The sequence below is a fragment of the Polypterus senegalus genome, chromosome 12 (genome assembly GCF_016835505.1).
Source record: "Polypterus senegalus isolate Bchr_013 chromosome 12, ASM1683550v1, whole genome shotgun sequence".
Lineage (NCBI taxonomy): Eukaryota > Metazoa > Chordata > Cladistia > Polypteriformes > Polypteridae > Polypterus > Polypterus senegalus.
The window spans coordinates 1,076,574-1,094,369 of NC_053165.1; the positions used below are offsets into that span (position 1 = coordinate 1,076,574).

General features: G+C 37.2%; 1 protein-coding gene across 2 annotated transcripts in view; it reads right to left on the reverse strand.

Annotated features, from left to right (window-relative positions):
* The window catches only part of dicer1 (dicer 1, ribonuclease type III), a 79,356-nt gene extending 62,463 nt beyond the window's left edge, over positions 1-16,893 (reverse strand). The window contains exons 1-5 of one of the 2 annotated variants that reach the window (XM_039773398.1): positions 16,593-16,893; positions 3,526-3,626; positions 2,119-2,200; positions 964-1,150; positions 635-797 (exon numbers count right to left, since the gene is read on the reverse strand). In XM_039773398.1, the coding sequence (XP_039629332.1) occupies positions 635-797; positions 964-1,077 (277 nt within the window). In that variant the 5' untranslated portion in view covers positions 1,078-1,150; positions 2,119-2,200; positions 3,526-3,626; positions 16,593-16,893. Of the gene's footprint in view, positions 1-634; positions 798-963; positions 1,151-2,118; positions 2,201-2,651; positions 3,293-3,525; positions 3,627-16,592 lie in introns of those variants that run through there. The other variant, XM_039773399.1, reaches the window with a different exon arrangement.
* Between the last annotated feature and the right edge of the window lie 903 nt (positions 16,894-17,796).

Here is a 17,796-nt window from a genome sequence, read left to right on the forward strand (position 1 = left end):
ATGGTTACATTTAAAATCCGCGATGGAGTGAAGCTGCGAAAGTCGAAGCGAGATATAGCGAGGGATCACTGTATAGCTTTGCATTTTCAAAAAGCCAGCACCATTCTTCACTTGCATTTTGCCATTACATTTGCAACACTAATCAACAATCAATATTGTGTGCTTTTTTAAACTTAAAAAGAACGGGGGCAGTAACTGTTTTTAATTGGTAGAAATGTATTCAAATCCATTATATACTGAGACAGTACTAACTTTGGCTTTGATGCTAATGCAGAGTTATTTTTTTTTAGCTCTTTCAAGTTTTAAATGAATCAACTTTAAATCATCTTTGTAACATTACTGAGTACCTCTTTAATATAGTATCCCGATTTAATCTCTCTCAAACCACCATCACCAAGGACTGTATGTAGCATGTGAGCAGCTTAAGTAAACTTATAATATTAGCCCTCGGTAAAAAAAAAAAAATACAAATATCGTACACAGAAAAGTACTTGAGCCACTAAAACTAAATCCCACCGATTTAAAAAATTCCCAGGGCAAAGCTGGGTAACAAAGCTAGCATTGTATATGTACATATACAAATATATACACACACACACTCAAACAACACTTGTCACTTATACATGTAAAGTACCTGTATTAACCAAGAAAACTGTTCTTTTTCCATTTTTGCTGAAGTCGTGCCTAATTTGATGGGAAAGTTCTTTTGTTAAAAGTACTGCAATAAATGTCTTCCCTGAGCCAGAATTTAGGCAGACAATAGTATTTTGCTCCAAAGCTGCTTCAAGAAGTTCAACCTGTGGTAAAATCAAAAGATAAATATTAATCAGACATTTTTATACCTGAAAGATCAATTAATGGACTAAAACATGATATTATTGGTGTACACAGACAAAATGAAAAACAACAGAGTAGTCGTTTCTATATATAAAACACGATTTAAGCATAACTGTTGTAGCATACCTGATATTTTCTTGGTGTATAAATATTATCATGAATTGCTTCTTGTTGCCAAGGGAGTCCAAAAAATGGACCCATTGGAGATGAAGCAGGGGTAACAAGCTGTAACCCTGCCATGCTTAACAAATGCAAAGCAGGTGCTTTATTCTTCAAGTATTCTTTTCATTTCATTTTGCTCCAATGATGCTTTCTGTTAAGATGAGAAAAGCAATTTAGTAGCATCATCTAAATATAAAATATTAACAAGGGAAGAATACCTCATAAAATATTCATTCATAATAGTAAAAGTAAAAAAATATTGGGGGAAAAAAAAAATCAGTCTTAATGAAACAGTACCACATGAGCTATCAAAGAGCACCTCTGCATACCAGGCAGGAGAAGAAGGTGACTGAGGAAGGAAATCCTAGGATTGCACAAAAGGACAAAGCTATGTAGCTGCCTTGCAGAATGGGGTGTGAGTTTATTTTAGGGGATGTTGAAGACTTCTGGGTTGTCAGTTAGCTGTAAGTGAGCCTTAGTGAGGCTTATGTGCTAAAACATGCTTGTGGAGCACGGCAAAGATAACATGAAGACCTGCAAGGAGACCAGACAGCCAAATAAAATTTTCAAATATTCTTCAGTCTTACCCTGCATTACATAATCATACAAATGTAACACTGAATCATATTATTGTCATGCTTTAAGTACTACAGACAAAGTGTTCTTAGAACAGCAAAGCAATTTCAAAATGCTTTATCTGAAGAAAGTTGGATTTGGTTTGTTAGGAGGATATTTAAACTGTGACAGCAAAAACTATTCAAAAAATGAAGAGTTTTTTAAAAATGGGCACTAAATTAGCATTTTAAATACGATTTTCATTTAAAACAAAGGGAAACAAGAAATCTTATCCTTTTAGCATACATGTCAGTGTAATGCCTGTATTAGCACTGATCCCCAAAGCATTTAACTATCTTTTGCATGAACAAAAAGATTAATTTTAATAAGCTCATCCACGCACTCCACATTCCACAGAAAGTTATTCAATGGGACAATTCTTTACTTAAAAATCATCACAGTATTTTAACATCAAGACGTGTATTTTTGCTAACTTTACAATACTCATTAAGTATTATCAATGCATCACCTTAATAAACAGCACATTATCTGGAAACGACTAACCTGGCGAGTTGCACTTTAGTGATCTACTTCTTATTTCCTGTCTTGAAGGCCAATAGTAAAAGATGCTGCCTCGTCCTGCTTCCTGCGAGTATGAAACACAATAACTAAAGATGATATGGACTGATCGTTGATCTTTTCACACAGTAAATTGATAAGAATATAAAAGCATTTAGGTTAAATTGGGGACAAAATTCATTTTTAAATTCAAATTAAAATAGAGAAAGATAAACATTATTTGGGGTTTCTACATAAACTAGTATTTTAATCAGGCAACATGCCAAAAGGTAAGAGTCACAGTCTCACAGAACATCTGCTTTAAGAATTTAGAATGATAGTTAATCTGCGCCTGTTAAAAGACAGCAAGGCTAATCTCCTCTGGGCAATCAAAGGCACACATGGATGCAAAACATTTGAACTGTGAGGGGTTAGAACAAGTCAGATGTTTAGAGTGAACACATCAAAAAATTAGTAAAACAATTAATCTGAAATACATACATAGTTGCTCCCACATATTTGAAACTCATTAAGTGTACCTGAGAACGTAGTTTTGTAGATAACGTAGATAACACATTATCAGCAGAGCATCAGTAAAGCAAATACGAGATGTCCTATCAGGTTCAGATTCAATAAATTACTGCTGACAATCAAAATTTAAAATCCTTGAGATTCATCAAAGCTTAAAATGCATTTTTGCTTGATAATGATTAAGGAAGATCTCTAGGACTTAAACTAGTATTTATTTACTGGTAAAACACACACACACACAAAAAAATAAATCGACTGCTGAAGGTTATCTAAGGCAGTGTTTCTCAACCTTTTTGGTGTTGCGTCCCACTATTTCCCCATTTAATTGTCTTTGCAACCCACCAGGGTGAGAAGAGGGTTTAGTCCCTCTTGCTGAACCAGATCTTGGAGGTAAGGGGGTGGATGTTGGGGATATGTTGACCTTCTTGGTGAACTAAGTGTGATTGTCAGAGCGGGGAAAAGGGGATTAATCGAGCACAACTGTCAGAGCAGTGACACACTACATACTACCAAATAAGCAATACTTGAGCCATCTGCAAAAGCCCATAACCCAAATGTGGACTGCAACCCACTGGTTGAGAGACACTTATTTAAACATTTCTGACAGCACTTAAAAAGCATAAAAACAACTTTTACATTTTAATTCACAGAATAATAAGTATTCATTTCATTGCCGTGAAAATGTACAAAATGCAACCTTAATGTAACCTGAATATCCACAAGTTAAACAAAACAGAAAACAGTTAATCTTCTTTGCATTTTATAATTCTCTGCACACTAACATTTAAAAGCCTTAAAAAGGCCACATATTTTAGGTCTGAAAAAAAAATCTAAACAGGCAAAATATCTCCTGTGAAATGTCACATACCGAAGCATACTTACAGTTTCAGATTTAGGGAGATTACTAAATGCCCACTTCTCACAATTTTTTGGCTTCATCATATTCTGGACTTCAGTCAGCTCATCTCCTAAATGGTAACAACCTGAAAAGATTAAATACACACATATTATATATATATGTTTTTAGAATTAAATGTAACACATTTTAAATGTTTCAGAACTACCTTTGGTGACTAAATACATAATGACCATCAAAAAAATGACAAAACAAATGACTTCTTAAAAATGATATCAGCAATACTGACCAAGAGAACGTATATTACATTATTATTCTTTGTTCAGAAAACACCATTATCCAAGTGAATTTATAAAAACTAATTATCCATACAGGTACAAGCCAATTATACAGACCCTTTACAACTCAATTGAGTCTAAATATGTTTGAAAACTACTAAAAAAAAATGTTGGAAAGTAATAACTAGGCAACAATATATAATCTAAGATTTTTCTTTTCAGAATTGAATAAAAAGAACCTAGCGTAAAGAAGTCTGAAGTCAAAGACAAACTGCATTATCAGTTGGGGAAGCATCAGCAAAACAATGTTACCAGGATGAGTGCAAAAATGTCTGTTCAATTACTTTTATTCAAATGCTTCTGTTACTTACAATGTAGACAAGTAAACCACTACGGTGATTCTTTAAATAAATATTTATCAAACCAGGTCAAATTCCACACTGGAGCAGCCCAACCCATTTTTGACAGGATCAGAAGAATTTTTTTTTTCTCCTAAACATACTTTACTCAGTAAAAATGGCGTCTTTTATCCTAAAAATCTAAATGGCCCTTCCTTTACATGTAATCCGAGTAATAATTCAAGATAACCCTGCAATTTATCTCATACATATAATACACATAATTCTAAAACCTATTCTCTTCATTTTGTAAGAGGTTCCTGCTGTGTTTGTCACAGCTCTGTCCTCTCCTAGACCTGAACCTATAATCTTAAACTTTCCAGCCCTACTGCACAGAGGTCTAAATTAGTCCGTTTTTCTTCACTTCCCAAACAGTGTGTGCCAGTTAGTACAGCATAGCACAGTTTAGTATCAGTTTTATACAACTAGAACATACACACAAAGTATAAAAAAATCCAAATTACAAGGACATAAAAATATCTTCCTATTCATCCATTTTTTTATCACACTTATTTGATTCAAGCTTGGGTTGGGGTTACCGACCTGGAAATTATACCAGTGTACTGCATAGCATAATCACTTGCAAACACACATTCACTCAAAAAATTAATTGCCAGTTACCCTAACTTTGGAATATGAACTAAGACAGACTGACTGTTACACCTGTACACTCACCTGTAGAATCTTTAGGTGTCACGGATGTTAAATTTGGAAATTTGTAAGCTTTTCATGTTCTGCATTTGCATGCATTTTCACCAGAGAAAAACAAAAACGTACTTCTATAGCACATTTTCATACCCGGGATGTATCTCAAAGTGCTTTACAAGAAATGAATAAAAAAAAGTTACAAGAAAAATAAAATGAAATAAAAATAGTAATAAATAAGAAACATACAAAAATATATCAATAGATATTTACCTAAAATAGATTCATAATTAACATAAAAGTAGAATCCTTATGAATACAATCAATTTAATCTTCAAATTTATTATCAGTCACATTTAACAGATTTTGCAGGCGAGTACACAAATGTAACAGTCAGTCCATCTTATCTGACAAACTGTAGAGGAGTAGTTACTAGTAACTCTAGCTAAGCCGATATGCTTCAGTGCTAAATTTGTGCCCAAGTAACATTATAAAACAGTGTGCAAGCAGGAGTGACTTTAATACCTGAATGTAAATATTACGGTAATTTCAGCAATACAATATACTGTTAAACCACTGCATTAAAATGTGTGTTCCACTTAACATAACAATTTCATTAATTTGCAGTTTAGTGTGCTTTTTATTCTGTTGCATTTTAAATTTGGAATAAACTAAGTTTATACATATATTTTCATACCATCTTCTTCTAGTGCTGGGGGAAATGTCTTTCCCAGCAGACCTGGGTGCATGGCAGAAAACAACCCTGGAGAGGGCACACACATACACCTAAACCATTTACACATAATCCAATCAAGGGAAAACAGCACATTTTTGGTATGCAAGTCAAAAACTGGCATAACAAGAAACAGTGGAGTGGAACAGTGACATCTGAAATGAGGGAGGGAGGTTCTCCACGTAAAACTGTGAGCGGTGGCATGGCATGGCATGACTCAGTAACATTCAATCCAAGAGCATAACCCTTGTAACCACATGTGAAACAGTGAGCAGCAGTGGGGTGTAACTGATACACGTACATCTGATTGAAGAGAGCTCCCTGTGAAAGTTTGTACAGCCAGTGACATTGGGTTTGATTTCCCCATATGTAACTTTGAGCGTATACAGCGTAAACAATACCTCATCAGTAAACCAAGACGAAACTGGAAGAGGACCGTTCAGAAAATTAACATTGGGAGAAGGTGTAGCATCTGGATATGGTAATTGAACCCTTCACACTTGAACTGTGAAACTGCATGCCATGTTGTTTTAAAGTTATACTATGCATTACTTACAAATCAAGCATGGCATCAAGTCCTTCAAAAAATGTGTCAAAACTGTGACTCAAGGTCTTCCTATTAAATATCACTATCATTCTGTAACTTTACTAGGACTTCCTCGACTATAGATCAGTGTAAAGGTCTGAAGTGCAGTATTTCACTTTATATGGCTTGACATTCAGTGCTCTCCCTAATGTTGAGGAGATAGACACATTTGTCCTCGATTTACTCCTCTACTCCATAGTTTTAAAATTACTAACCAAAGAAATCAGACGATTTTACTGGAACCTGAGTAGATAAGATGTTCCTATACACCTCAGAATTAATTGTGTAATTGCCCTCATCAGTTACATCATCAATGAAGACAAGGAGGCAGTACCTGTGGTAGCCATAAATGCTCAAGCCATAAGACCCACAACCACTACGTTTAACAGATGAGGTGGTATGGTCCTGAACAGTTCTTTACTGTCTCCACACTTTGCTCTTGTCATCACTTGGATACAGGTTCAGCTTTGTCTCATCTGTCCACAAAACCTTTTCCAGAATTCTGCAGACTCTCTTAAGTACTTTTTCACAAACATTTAATCTGGCCATCCTGTTTTTGTGGTTTGCATCTTGCAGTGTAGCCTCTGTATTTTTGTTAATGAAATCTTCTGCAGATATTAGTCTCTGACATATACATAACTGCCTCCTGAAGACTGCTTCTGAATGTTTTTTTCTTTACCATAGTGAGGGTTTTTCGGTCCTTCTTGGCCTACCAAACCCTTTGCGATTACTGAGCTCACCCACTCAGTAACAAGCATTCTTTCTTCTTAAGGATATTCCAGACAGTTGACTCAGGTAATCCTAAGGATTTACCAATGGCTGTAATGTTTTTATTCTTGTTTATCATCCTCATAATGGCTTCTTTGACTTTTGCTGGCACAGTCCCTGTTCTCAAGTTGAACAATGGCAACCACGGACTCCAAAGGGTAGAAGCAAACCTAGGTATCTTATGTTTGCAGTAATGAAGCACCAGAACACACCTCAGTAATCACAAACACCTGTAATGCCAATTGTCCCAAACATTAGGGTGTCCTGAAAGACACAGAGAGAAGTGTTGCAATTTATATTTGGCGTGACCAAAATCTGTCCAAACACCCTTAAAGACTGCAATGTGCACTTCAATCGTGTCTGAATTATTTGATTTACAGATTCACTAAGCTGTGACGCACCTCTCACCTTGGCATATGTGATTTGCACCATGTATATCTGAGTAATGAAAGAGAGCAGACAGCATGGAAACTATTTATTTCAAAGAAGACAAACTTGGGTATGCAAAAATGCTTTTATTGTTTTCACTGACTTGTAGATTTACTGCAGAATACACAAACAATTTTAAATTATTGCATAAGTGGTTAAACCCTATCCTTTCTATAACCTACAAAATACAGGGAACTTTAGATTTGATTTTTCATTTAAATAGGAATAACTATAACAAAGGAATTGAAAAAATACTTTAATTTATAAAGTATTAATCTGTGAAATTAGGTTAACTCTAAAACTACGTTGTCAATTTCTCTAAAACTATATTATATATATATATATATATATATATATATATATATATATATATATATATATATATATATATATATATATATATATATATATATATATATATATATATATATATATATATATATATATATATATATATATATATATATATATATATATTTGCAGCTGGAGATCCACAAAGGGAGAAAATGAATCACATATCATAAAAGTATTTTTTATTCCAGGGGTCTTCATCAGAGGCCAATGCTTAGACTTACAACACTCAAAGGCAATATATAGCAGTAACTTGTTGTGCCTAGGTCCGTGTGATCGGTGGGTGGGGTGTGTGTATATATATAAATTTTTTTTTTTTTCCCCCCCAAAAGCTGACAGCAGAGGCAATTTTGACATGAAAATCCTGGTGGGGCTCTTTCTGAATGTTCATATATGTGTACAGATGACTCTAATGTAAGTAACTTACCCAATTAATAACATTTGACCCACTTTTGTTAATGATGATGAGTGATGCATGCAAATTCACACAAAGAAAACCCAGACCAGCTGGTGTCTGGTCTGTCTCAATTGGCATCAGATCACTGTGAACATTACCACCATGTTAAATACAGTCTCGCAACCACCCATTGTTCAAAAAAATCTATTAGATCTGAAGTGCATAAAGTTAAACGGCATCATATCAAATTTACAATCAAAATACTTTGAGGTGAAAAACTCCACCTATTGCACAAATCCAACTGCAACACCTCAGGTCTGGCAGCAGAGCAAAGCCAGCAAACTGGAAAATTTTTTTTTTTTTTTTCCATACCAGGATTGTGCATGTCATTGAAACCACAGCATCATAATTCAGGATGTTTTGGAACACATAAACTTCTTTGGCATTTTTGTATCACATTTAGAGTAGCCCTACTCAGAGTTGGGTGAACATCACAATGCAATGTAATGTAACGTCTTTTACAAAATGCATTCCTTTAATGGAACGCCTCTCTTTTTTCTCATATTACTGTGGCTACCTTTAAGACAGCAAACAGTAGAGTCTTTTGTCTTTCCCATTCACATAATGAATAAAAGATAGGACCCTACTCTGGACAGACTGCCAGTCCATTTCTCACCTGCACATCTTTGGCTCTACTGCCTCACTTCTACAGATTCACCGATTCTAATTTTGACTCACAGATGAACTCTCCATGTGGGTTTTCTACACTTTCTTTCAGTTAACCGGACTGGCAATTTCATCCTGGTCCCTTGAGTATGCTCTAGATTCCCAACCAGGGTTTGTTTCTGACCTGCAGTACATGACGCAGTGTCCCACACTGAATCATATAATGCAGGATGATAAAATAAATACATGAGTAGTGACACTACAATGGGCTTCATTAAAACAATGAGCGAAAAGGTAACTTGGTCTGTAGTTCATATTAATATACAGATTGGAAAATACGTCCCCAATATGTGGATTAAGACAGAACTGATGCTGAAACAAAGTGACGCAACTCTTGCAAAGTCATACATATGACGTAAATAAGGAGCGCTGAGCCACAAGTTTATCTTGAGTGTGTAAGACAGCAGTTCTTTCGTAATTTTTAAACCACATGATTCACAGAACCCATAAGGTAGGATCAATCCCTGGACAGGGCATCAGTGCATTGCCGGGTGAGCACTTTTATGCTTTTTTTTTTTACAAATGCCAGTTCACCTAACCTGCAATTCTTTGGATTGTACGAGGAAAACTGAGCATCTAGCGAAAACTCGTGTGGACACAGGGAGAACATGCAAACTCTGCACACTGAACTTCTGGCATGCACACCCGGTGCCATCTCAGCATGATTTTTTTAAACTAATGCAATTAATTGCAATGTACCCACATTCAAATATAACATCTGTTAATAAGCACTAGTTATGAAATTTAAACTTTATTAATGATGTAAGTTCTTTTAATTATACTTTCAATCATATTCAAATGCATGCCTTCTTTTAACATTAAAAATCATTGTGTGTGGAGAGCGCTCAGTTTTTGATAGGAACGATTATTGCAAAGTACAGCAGAGTAAATTATTCCTTTCCAGAGGAATAGGCAGGTGGGCAGCTGAGGGAACTTGGACTAGAAAGAAATGCATCGAGAAATATAAAATATTGTCAATAAAGTTGCAGCCTGCACAACTTCACCTGTTAAACTATGCATACCTGTTAAAATTAATTTCTGGAGCTCTATAATGTAAACAGCAAACAGTGGGGTAAAAAGAAACACAGTGGTGCTTGCTTTTCTCCTCAGACGGGCAAAACAGAAAAGTTGGTACTGCTGCACAGATTACTATACCCAGGGCTTGAATGGAAGCTGTACTTACCAGCACTTCTAAATTTTTGACAGTTTCGTACTGGTAGTGTTTTCATGCGTACCAGCTTGCATTATGTACAGCTATGCCCCCAACTCAATTTGTATGGCACACAAAACTCTGAAGGGGAACTCCCCCAGCTCCTCGATGGATTCAAAACGGACATGAACTCCACACTGCACTTTGATCTTCTGTCAATGTATTGTGCTACTATTCTATTGAATGTTAAGTCTGTGGATCGTGGTGCTTGAAATTCCAAGGAAGGAGCACCACCTGGAATTCCTCCTTCATTTGAATCTTAGTGTGTCATGGCCACTCTTAAACATAGAGTATTGGTACTTATGTAAATTAACTTCAGCCACGACCATACCTACACAAGGTGCAAAGTGGGGGTGGGGTGCATATTTATGGTATATGTCAAAAAATGAATATATAGTAAAACTCTATTTTGGTTTTTTTCCCACCACATGTAATTTATTACTGCAATTTCAAGTTTTCAGGGCAAAAGTCAATGTAGGATAGATTTAACATTTGTTCAAGCTGTGATGAAACAAGTTTTGGTCACTAAGTTTGCTTATCTATGAAGACATCACTATGTAACAAATACAATGTACCAGTATGTACAAAAAAAAACATACAGGTGACTGGAGAATATCTTTGTAAGAAATTAAACAATATGACACACTGATTATACACAGCTATTATGTATTTGAAAGGATTTGACTAAGAAGACTTTGTATATCCAATTTCACACACTAAGAAAAATGTTTGTTGAAGGAGACTATCACACAAAGATATACAGGATCTCTATACACACTCACCGGCCACTTTATTAGGTACACCTTGCTAGTACCGGGTCGGTCCCGTTTTTGCCTTCAGAACTCCCAAAATTCTTCATGGCACAGATTCAACATTCCTCAGGGATGGTCCATATTGACATGATAGCATCATGCAGTTGCTGCAAATTTGTTGGCTGCACATCCATTATGAGAATCTCCCATTTCACTACATTCTAGGTGCTCTATTGCATTGAGATCTGGTGACTGTGGAGGCCATTTGGGTACTCATTGTCATGTTCAAGAAACCACTTTGAGATTATCTCAGCTTTGGAAATAGACATCAGAAGAGGGGAACACTGCAGTCATAAAGGGACAGACATGATCAACAAGACGACTCAGGTAGGATGTGGCATTGAAACAATGCTCAATTGGTACTAAGGGGCCCGAAGTGTGACAAGAAAATATTCCCCACATTATTACACCACCAACCTGAACAATTAATACAAGACAGGATGGATTCATGCTTTCATGTTGTTGACACCAAATTCTGTCCCTGCCATCCTAAAGCTACGTCAGAAGTCGAGACTCATCAGACCAGGCAATGTTTTTCCAATCTTCTATTGTTCAATTTTGATGAGCCTGTGTGAATTGTAGCCTCAGATGCCTGTTCTTAGCTGACAGGAGTGGCACTCGGCGTGGTCTTCTGTTGCTGTAGCCCATCTGTGTCAAGGTTTGAAGTGAGGTGCATTCAGAGATGCTCTTCTGCACACCTCAGTTGAAACGAGTAGTTATTTGAGATACTGTTTCCTTTCTATCAGGTGGAACCAGTCTGGACATTCTCCTCTGAACTCTGGCATTAACAAGGTGTGTGTATGTATATATATATATATATATATATATATATATATATATATACACATACACACACACACACACACACACACTTAAGGACTGTGTTCTTATTTCTGCCAAGTGGACTGAAAGCACGGAACTTCAGAGAGAAGAGGGGCTGCCACTTTATGCAAATGAAGGCCATGACCAGAAGTAAAGCTTTTGCAAAACTCAAAGAAGATATGCTTAGCAAGTTGTCTCCTGGTTACATGCAGTACTCCTTAATCTGTCGGCTGCTTCTTACTTCGCACGATGCGGTATGAAATATATATATAATTTGAAAGAGGAATTGTCCCCATGGCTTGTTGATCACACTTCTATACAGTACAGATACTTAAACAAAGGGATGGAGGACAAAGGGCTGCCACTGTTCAGGACAAGGCCAATCTGTAGCGCATCATCAGAGCCTGTGCAAAGATCATAGGCTGTAACTTACCTTACATTCAAGTCCTACACGAGTCCAGAGTAAGGAAGAACGCTGCACTGATCATTGCTGATCCAACTCATCCAGGGCATCACCTATTCCAAAGAATCCCCTCCAGCAAACGTTGTTGTGCCGTGAAAGCTAAAACAACATGTCACCTAAACAGTTTTTTTGTCCATACACGGTTACTAATAAGGTCTCAGCTTCTACTCAGTATCTATATATACTGTATACCTGCACATTAGGCTTCGTGAACATTTTAATCCTACTATCTCTTCATTTTTTGCATTGCCCTTAAATGCTGCATCCTATTTTATTGTTTTACGTTTATTAGTGTACCTGGCCAATAAAGTGAATTCTGATTGTGACAAACCAAGGCGGGAGTGACAATATGCCTTGGCAAGTTCAAACGCTTGCTCAGCTCAGTACAGGACTCCCCCACGGACAGAACACACTGGCGGTGGAGACTGCAGTACTATTGAGTTCACCGCTACTGGCGTATACACCTACCAAAGACTGCATGTTAGCTTAGTACTCTGATACATGCGATTAACAGCACTATAACCAAGGCTCATTGCCACAGGAACTTTCACAGAAGTTCAGAATAACAATTCTACATAAATACCAACAGCTACCAATAGCCACAAAGTGCAACTTACACACATGGTCAGCGGAGGGTTTGCCTGGTCAGAGGAATCACCCCATTTTAGGGGCAATGAAGGGGCACGGGGTGGGACTGGGGGAAAAGAATTTCCATGGGGAAATTATGGGGGGGGCTAAAATATGACATTGGGGGAAATTCTTAAAAATAAGGGGAACCTTTTTATGTGAATTAGCTTCCGATGGAAATAGGATTTTATATCTTTCTCATTATACCCACACCTAAATGATTAGCCAAAGAAAAGTCAGCACTCAGCAGTAACATTCTTATCCTGCCCCAGTCTATACTCATCCCGTTCATTTTTTCTAATTTTATTAACAAAATTCACAGTTTCAACTGAGCACGAAAGTAAACCCAGGGATGGTATTAGCTCGGAGAGTTCTGTGAAGCTGTCATTTTAGCTTTGCATGATTATAATTAAACCTGTTGAGTATATTTCAGTATGAAAATTGTCATTTGTAATAACAACTCCAAAGTATTTAGGTACAAGCAAAGATTCAGCAGTAGATGGAGTACAAAACAAGAGTTTACAAGTAGTGCCTAATATTTAAATGACTAGGCTGACCCGCCTTTTAAGTTTACTACTTCTTAAGGCAATTCAATATGTAGATCAATTTGATATTTTATACAAACTCATTAATTTGGTTATATTGCATTTGAGCGGTATTACTTTAATACTCGTAGTTTCTGTTATTTTTGTGATGAAATTTAAACTTTTTTTCTATATTGAGGTCGCCAATTTGAACCCCCCTGATATTTACTACGCGGTGAGGCATTTGAACTCCATCAACATTAAATTATTTCCAGAGACATCATTTTGTCTATTTTTCCAGCGCATCACCCACAAAAGCAAGGCAATGATGGGAGCGCCAGAACTCTGCTCACATCATGTTGCTTCGTACTGCAAGCTGCAAGTAGTAAGTCTGTGATAAGCGGAATACCGCTACGCTTTCCACTCACGGGACGGAAGGACAATCCCGACCGCTTTTATATAGTAAGAAAGAAAGAAGAAGATATTGCACAGTCTGGAGTAGAAAATCATCTTTTACCTGGAAAAACGAAACTACAAATCCCATCGTGCATTGCAAAATGGACGGGGCGTGTGTGAAACTCTGCGCCTGCGTAGCACTCACGGGACAGAAGGACAATCCTGACCGCTTTTATATAGAAGGATTACTTCTGCTGTGAAAATATATCTGTGACTGCATATTTCAATTCTGGATAAATGCTACCTTGAGTTACTCAATTTTAAAATGACACTCTCCGTTTACACAGAAGACAGCCTTTACAAATGTAGAGCACCATTGATCTTCCTAACCCACTGATCCAGGGCAGGGGAGGGGGGCACCTGCAGCTCATCCCAGCACGGCCAGAACAATCCCTGAACAGGGCGCCAGCACCAGCACATCACAGGGTGAAGACAGACACACACACACACACACACACACACACACACACACGCCAGAGCCAATTTAGCAACACCAATCCACCTAAACCTGCATGTATTTCAATGTACACACAGCGGGTAATTTATCATTAAGGAGTACATTCACTGAGATTTTTAAATAGCATTACTATTTACGAAGCTGCATATTTAAAATGTGTTTTGGAATATCCTCCATTTAGCATAAAAACATGGCATTATGTTGCAGATGGCATAATGCATGTGAAAGTTGGAAATGATTTTTCATCAGAGTAATTTAAAATAATTTAGTTACCTAGCTCAGACAAGATTCTTTTTACTTTTATAAGTGACCAGACATTTCTTTACAACAGACTCGTATTCCATTTTTATCTTCATAAGAATTATGAATTATTTAGACTATTTCAAAGTCTTTGATTATGAATATGATGTTATTATGGACCATTTACTATGTCCCTCTATCAGCAGGTGAAAAATGAAGGTTTTCTATTACAATAATTACATATTTAGACTTTAAACATTTTAAGGTTTCAAATATCGGATACAACAATTCTTGTTCATTCTACCTCATTACAAAACCATTACATTTCTTATGAAAACTTTGATATTGAGCATCTTATGCTAATTCAGACTTTTCAATTAGCACACAAATGGAAGTAACATTGAAGCTGCGACTTTGCTTTAACATTTAGTATCCTCCGCATCTACGTCTGCACGGCCCATCACTAATGTTCAGTATTTGGATACAACTGAGGGAGTACACGCCAAAGTAAAAGGTGAATTAAAAAGAAGATGCTAAAAGAAAGTTAACAGTTAAAGATATGGTATAAAGTGCAAATTGAATTTTGTCTACGTGTAAATATACCAGCACATACTTCTAAAGGCAAAATAAGTGAAAAAAAGACTAATTCAAAAATGAGTTCATTCTGAATTAAGAGAAAACCATTTACTTGTGAAACTGGTTGGAATGAAAGCCTGCAGCCACAGTAGAACTCCACTACAGAAACTTGGGAACATTAGAAACCTGACAAAGAAGAAGGGGGGACCATTTTGACCAATTTGTTCAGCTAATGACTAAGCCATCCCAGTTTCTCATCCAAACATTCTGCTACAACTCAAAATGTCTCGGTAGTTTGCTCCAGGAATGATGTACTTCTACTTCATCAAGTAAATCATCACATCATGGCGCTAAAAGCCTTTTTATTAAGACAGTAAATAAATAAACAAGAGATATCTTTTTTTTTTTTTAATGCGGCAAAATTCTGGAAATATGGGGGGGAGGATTCTGACTGAAGTACCTGGCAGTCCTGGTTGATGGTTGCGCTATACAGACAGGCAAAAATCCTCCAAGCGACTTTCTTTTTCACATACTCCGTTTTAATTGAAATGTTAGATGATTTAGTTTCTTCGATCAAGGTGTTCATTTGTATTAATACTAGGATATCGGTATTGAGATGATTTTAAGCAAACTGCCATAAACTCCTAAGCAAAGTGCGAAATCCACCGTCGGTGGCATTCAAAGGGGGCTTGAATGTGCGTCCATTCAAAGGCGCCCCCTCCCCCGAACCCGTTCACTAGACAGTTCCATATTGTGTCTGCCCGAAATGCAAACTAGCTAGCCAGACAGTAACATTATTTCCTAAACACGCTCGATTTCTTAAAGCGCATTAAGAAATGTCCAAATGAAAGATAACAGGCAAAAAACACAAACTTGCATTGCTACAAAACTATTACGTTCACTGATCGCTTTATTTTCAATTGCTGAAATCATCTACTAGCTATATTGACAGCATGCCACCCAAAACTCACATTTATTGACAACTGGAAAATTAGGCGTCAGTAAATAGTGAAAATAGCTCACTTTAGAGTAAAACAAATCAACAACATACCTAACTTTAACACACACTCACACCACTCGCCATGATGATATAATGAAACGCTTTCGTCACAATGTCGGCAACTTTTAAAGGAAGATCTGCACAACGGAGCTAAAAACATGCCAAACGAACAACGTGCTACAGCAAGCTGCACTTATTCCCATTTACACGCTAATAAACATGCATTGCGAATCCCAGTCTCATTGTACACTGGTAGGCCTCATCACGACCTTGGCCTTTCTGAAGCACGCCTGCAGGATAAACATATTTTTTTCACATTTTGGACTCTTTGTCGCTAAATTGTAATTTGTATTCACTCTTGATTTTTCATCACACTCGCGGGTATATCATCACCAAAATACTGTAATGAATCCAAAAGTATTCCGTATCACGTTTTAAAATATACACACAATAAATCATGTGTGAAGAAACCATAACTGTAAAATGCCCCTTGGAGGTGCAAAACTCACAAATTTTAATAACAGCAGTACATGTGCTAAGATTGCACCTATACAGGTTGTTTAAAAATGAAACGTCAATACAGATCGCTTGTTACCGTATTTCTCTGAAGCTTTCTTATGGAATCATCTGTGATGGTCTAGCGAGCAAATGCCTCCAAATCCTGATTTGAACACAGTTCCCACCCAGACGTTTTTTAATCACTGCACTTTCAGTATCAGCTATCGGAAGTTTTCTTTTAAACTGTTTCAGCGCGATAAAACAGAAATTAATGTATTTTAACTTCGTTTATCTGTCGTCTTCGCCATTCTTTTCAGCAGCTGTCACATTACTCCACGATACTTCCATTCACCTGGGCCCTAGACTTCCCGGCTGCTCATTTTTCTGCGTAATTTGCGTATCTGGTCCGAATTAGCATGTACACAGTAAGCCTGCTCTGAATTTGTGTAAATTCAATAGTGAATAAGCAGGGCCGCGGCGGTGTCTGGGAGACATGGGAAATGAAACGAGTCTTACGATTGGTTAGTTTTTTCGGGTGAAAGGTTATGGAAACGGGCTCGACTATTCAGAAGCACGGATACAAACGACTGCTACACATAACGTCTTCCGAGGGGCTGCTTAGTGCGTACCGTATTGAACAGAGAAAAAAGATAGAAATAATTGAGAGTGGTTAGAGCATTAAGTGTACTTTACTGTTATGTTTTCAGGGATAGTGCCATGCGCTCACGGACCAATGGCTTGCCTTGCATTACAGGTTACTGAGGTGCCTACACACACTCAACGGGACACAGAGCTAAGGGGCAGTGTGGGCCCCTGATGGCACAGGGCAGCTCATTACAGTGGGCAGGGGGTCTACCGTTATAACACGTACCCCTCTATTTCTCCTGAGTTCAAACACCATTACACCAAAATACGTAATGTTTGCAATTAAACAGGACGCAAGACGGAATCCAGCAAATATAAGGGGTTACAGCAGCATACTGTACAGTAGATAGCGTGTGGTAGAACATTTCTGGATTGCTTGCTGAGGGAGTGACGCGCCTTCTTTGCCTCGTAAATGATAAGAAATGCCTGGGTTTGCCTTTCAGCTCTGTATGGCAATTAAACAAATTGTTAACCTTTACTCAAAATCTTTCTTTTTTTGTCCACGGGGGGGAAATGTGGGCCAACATTGTAACAACTTCTCCTTTAGAACTGTTTTTGCTCTTTGTTTCACTTTGAGCATGAGTAAAGTTATGTGTTTAAAGACTGCAAAAAAAGATATTGTGTTCACATTTTGCAATGTGTTAGGGTCGCAGGGC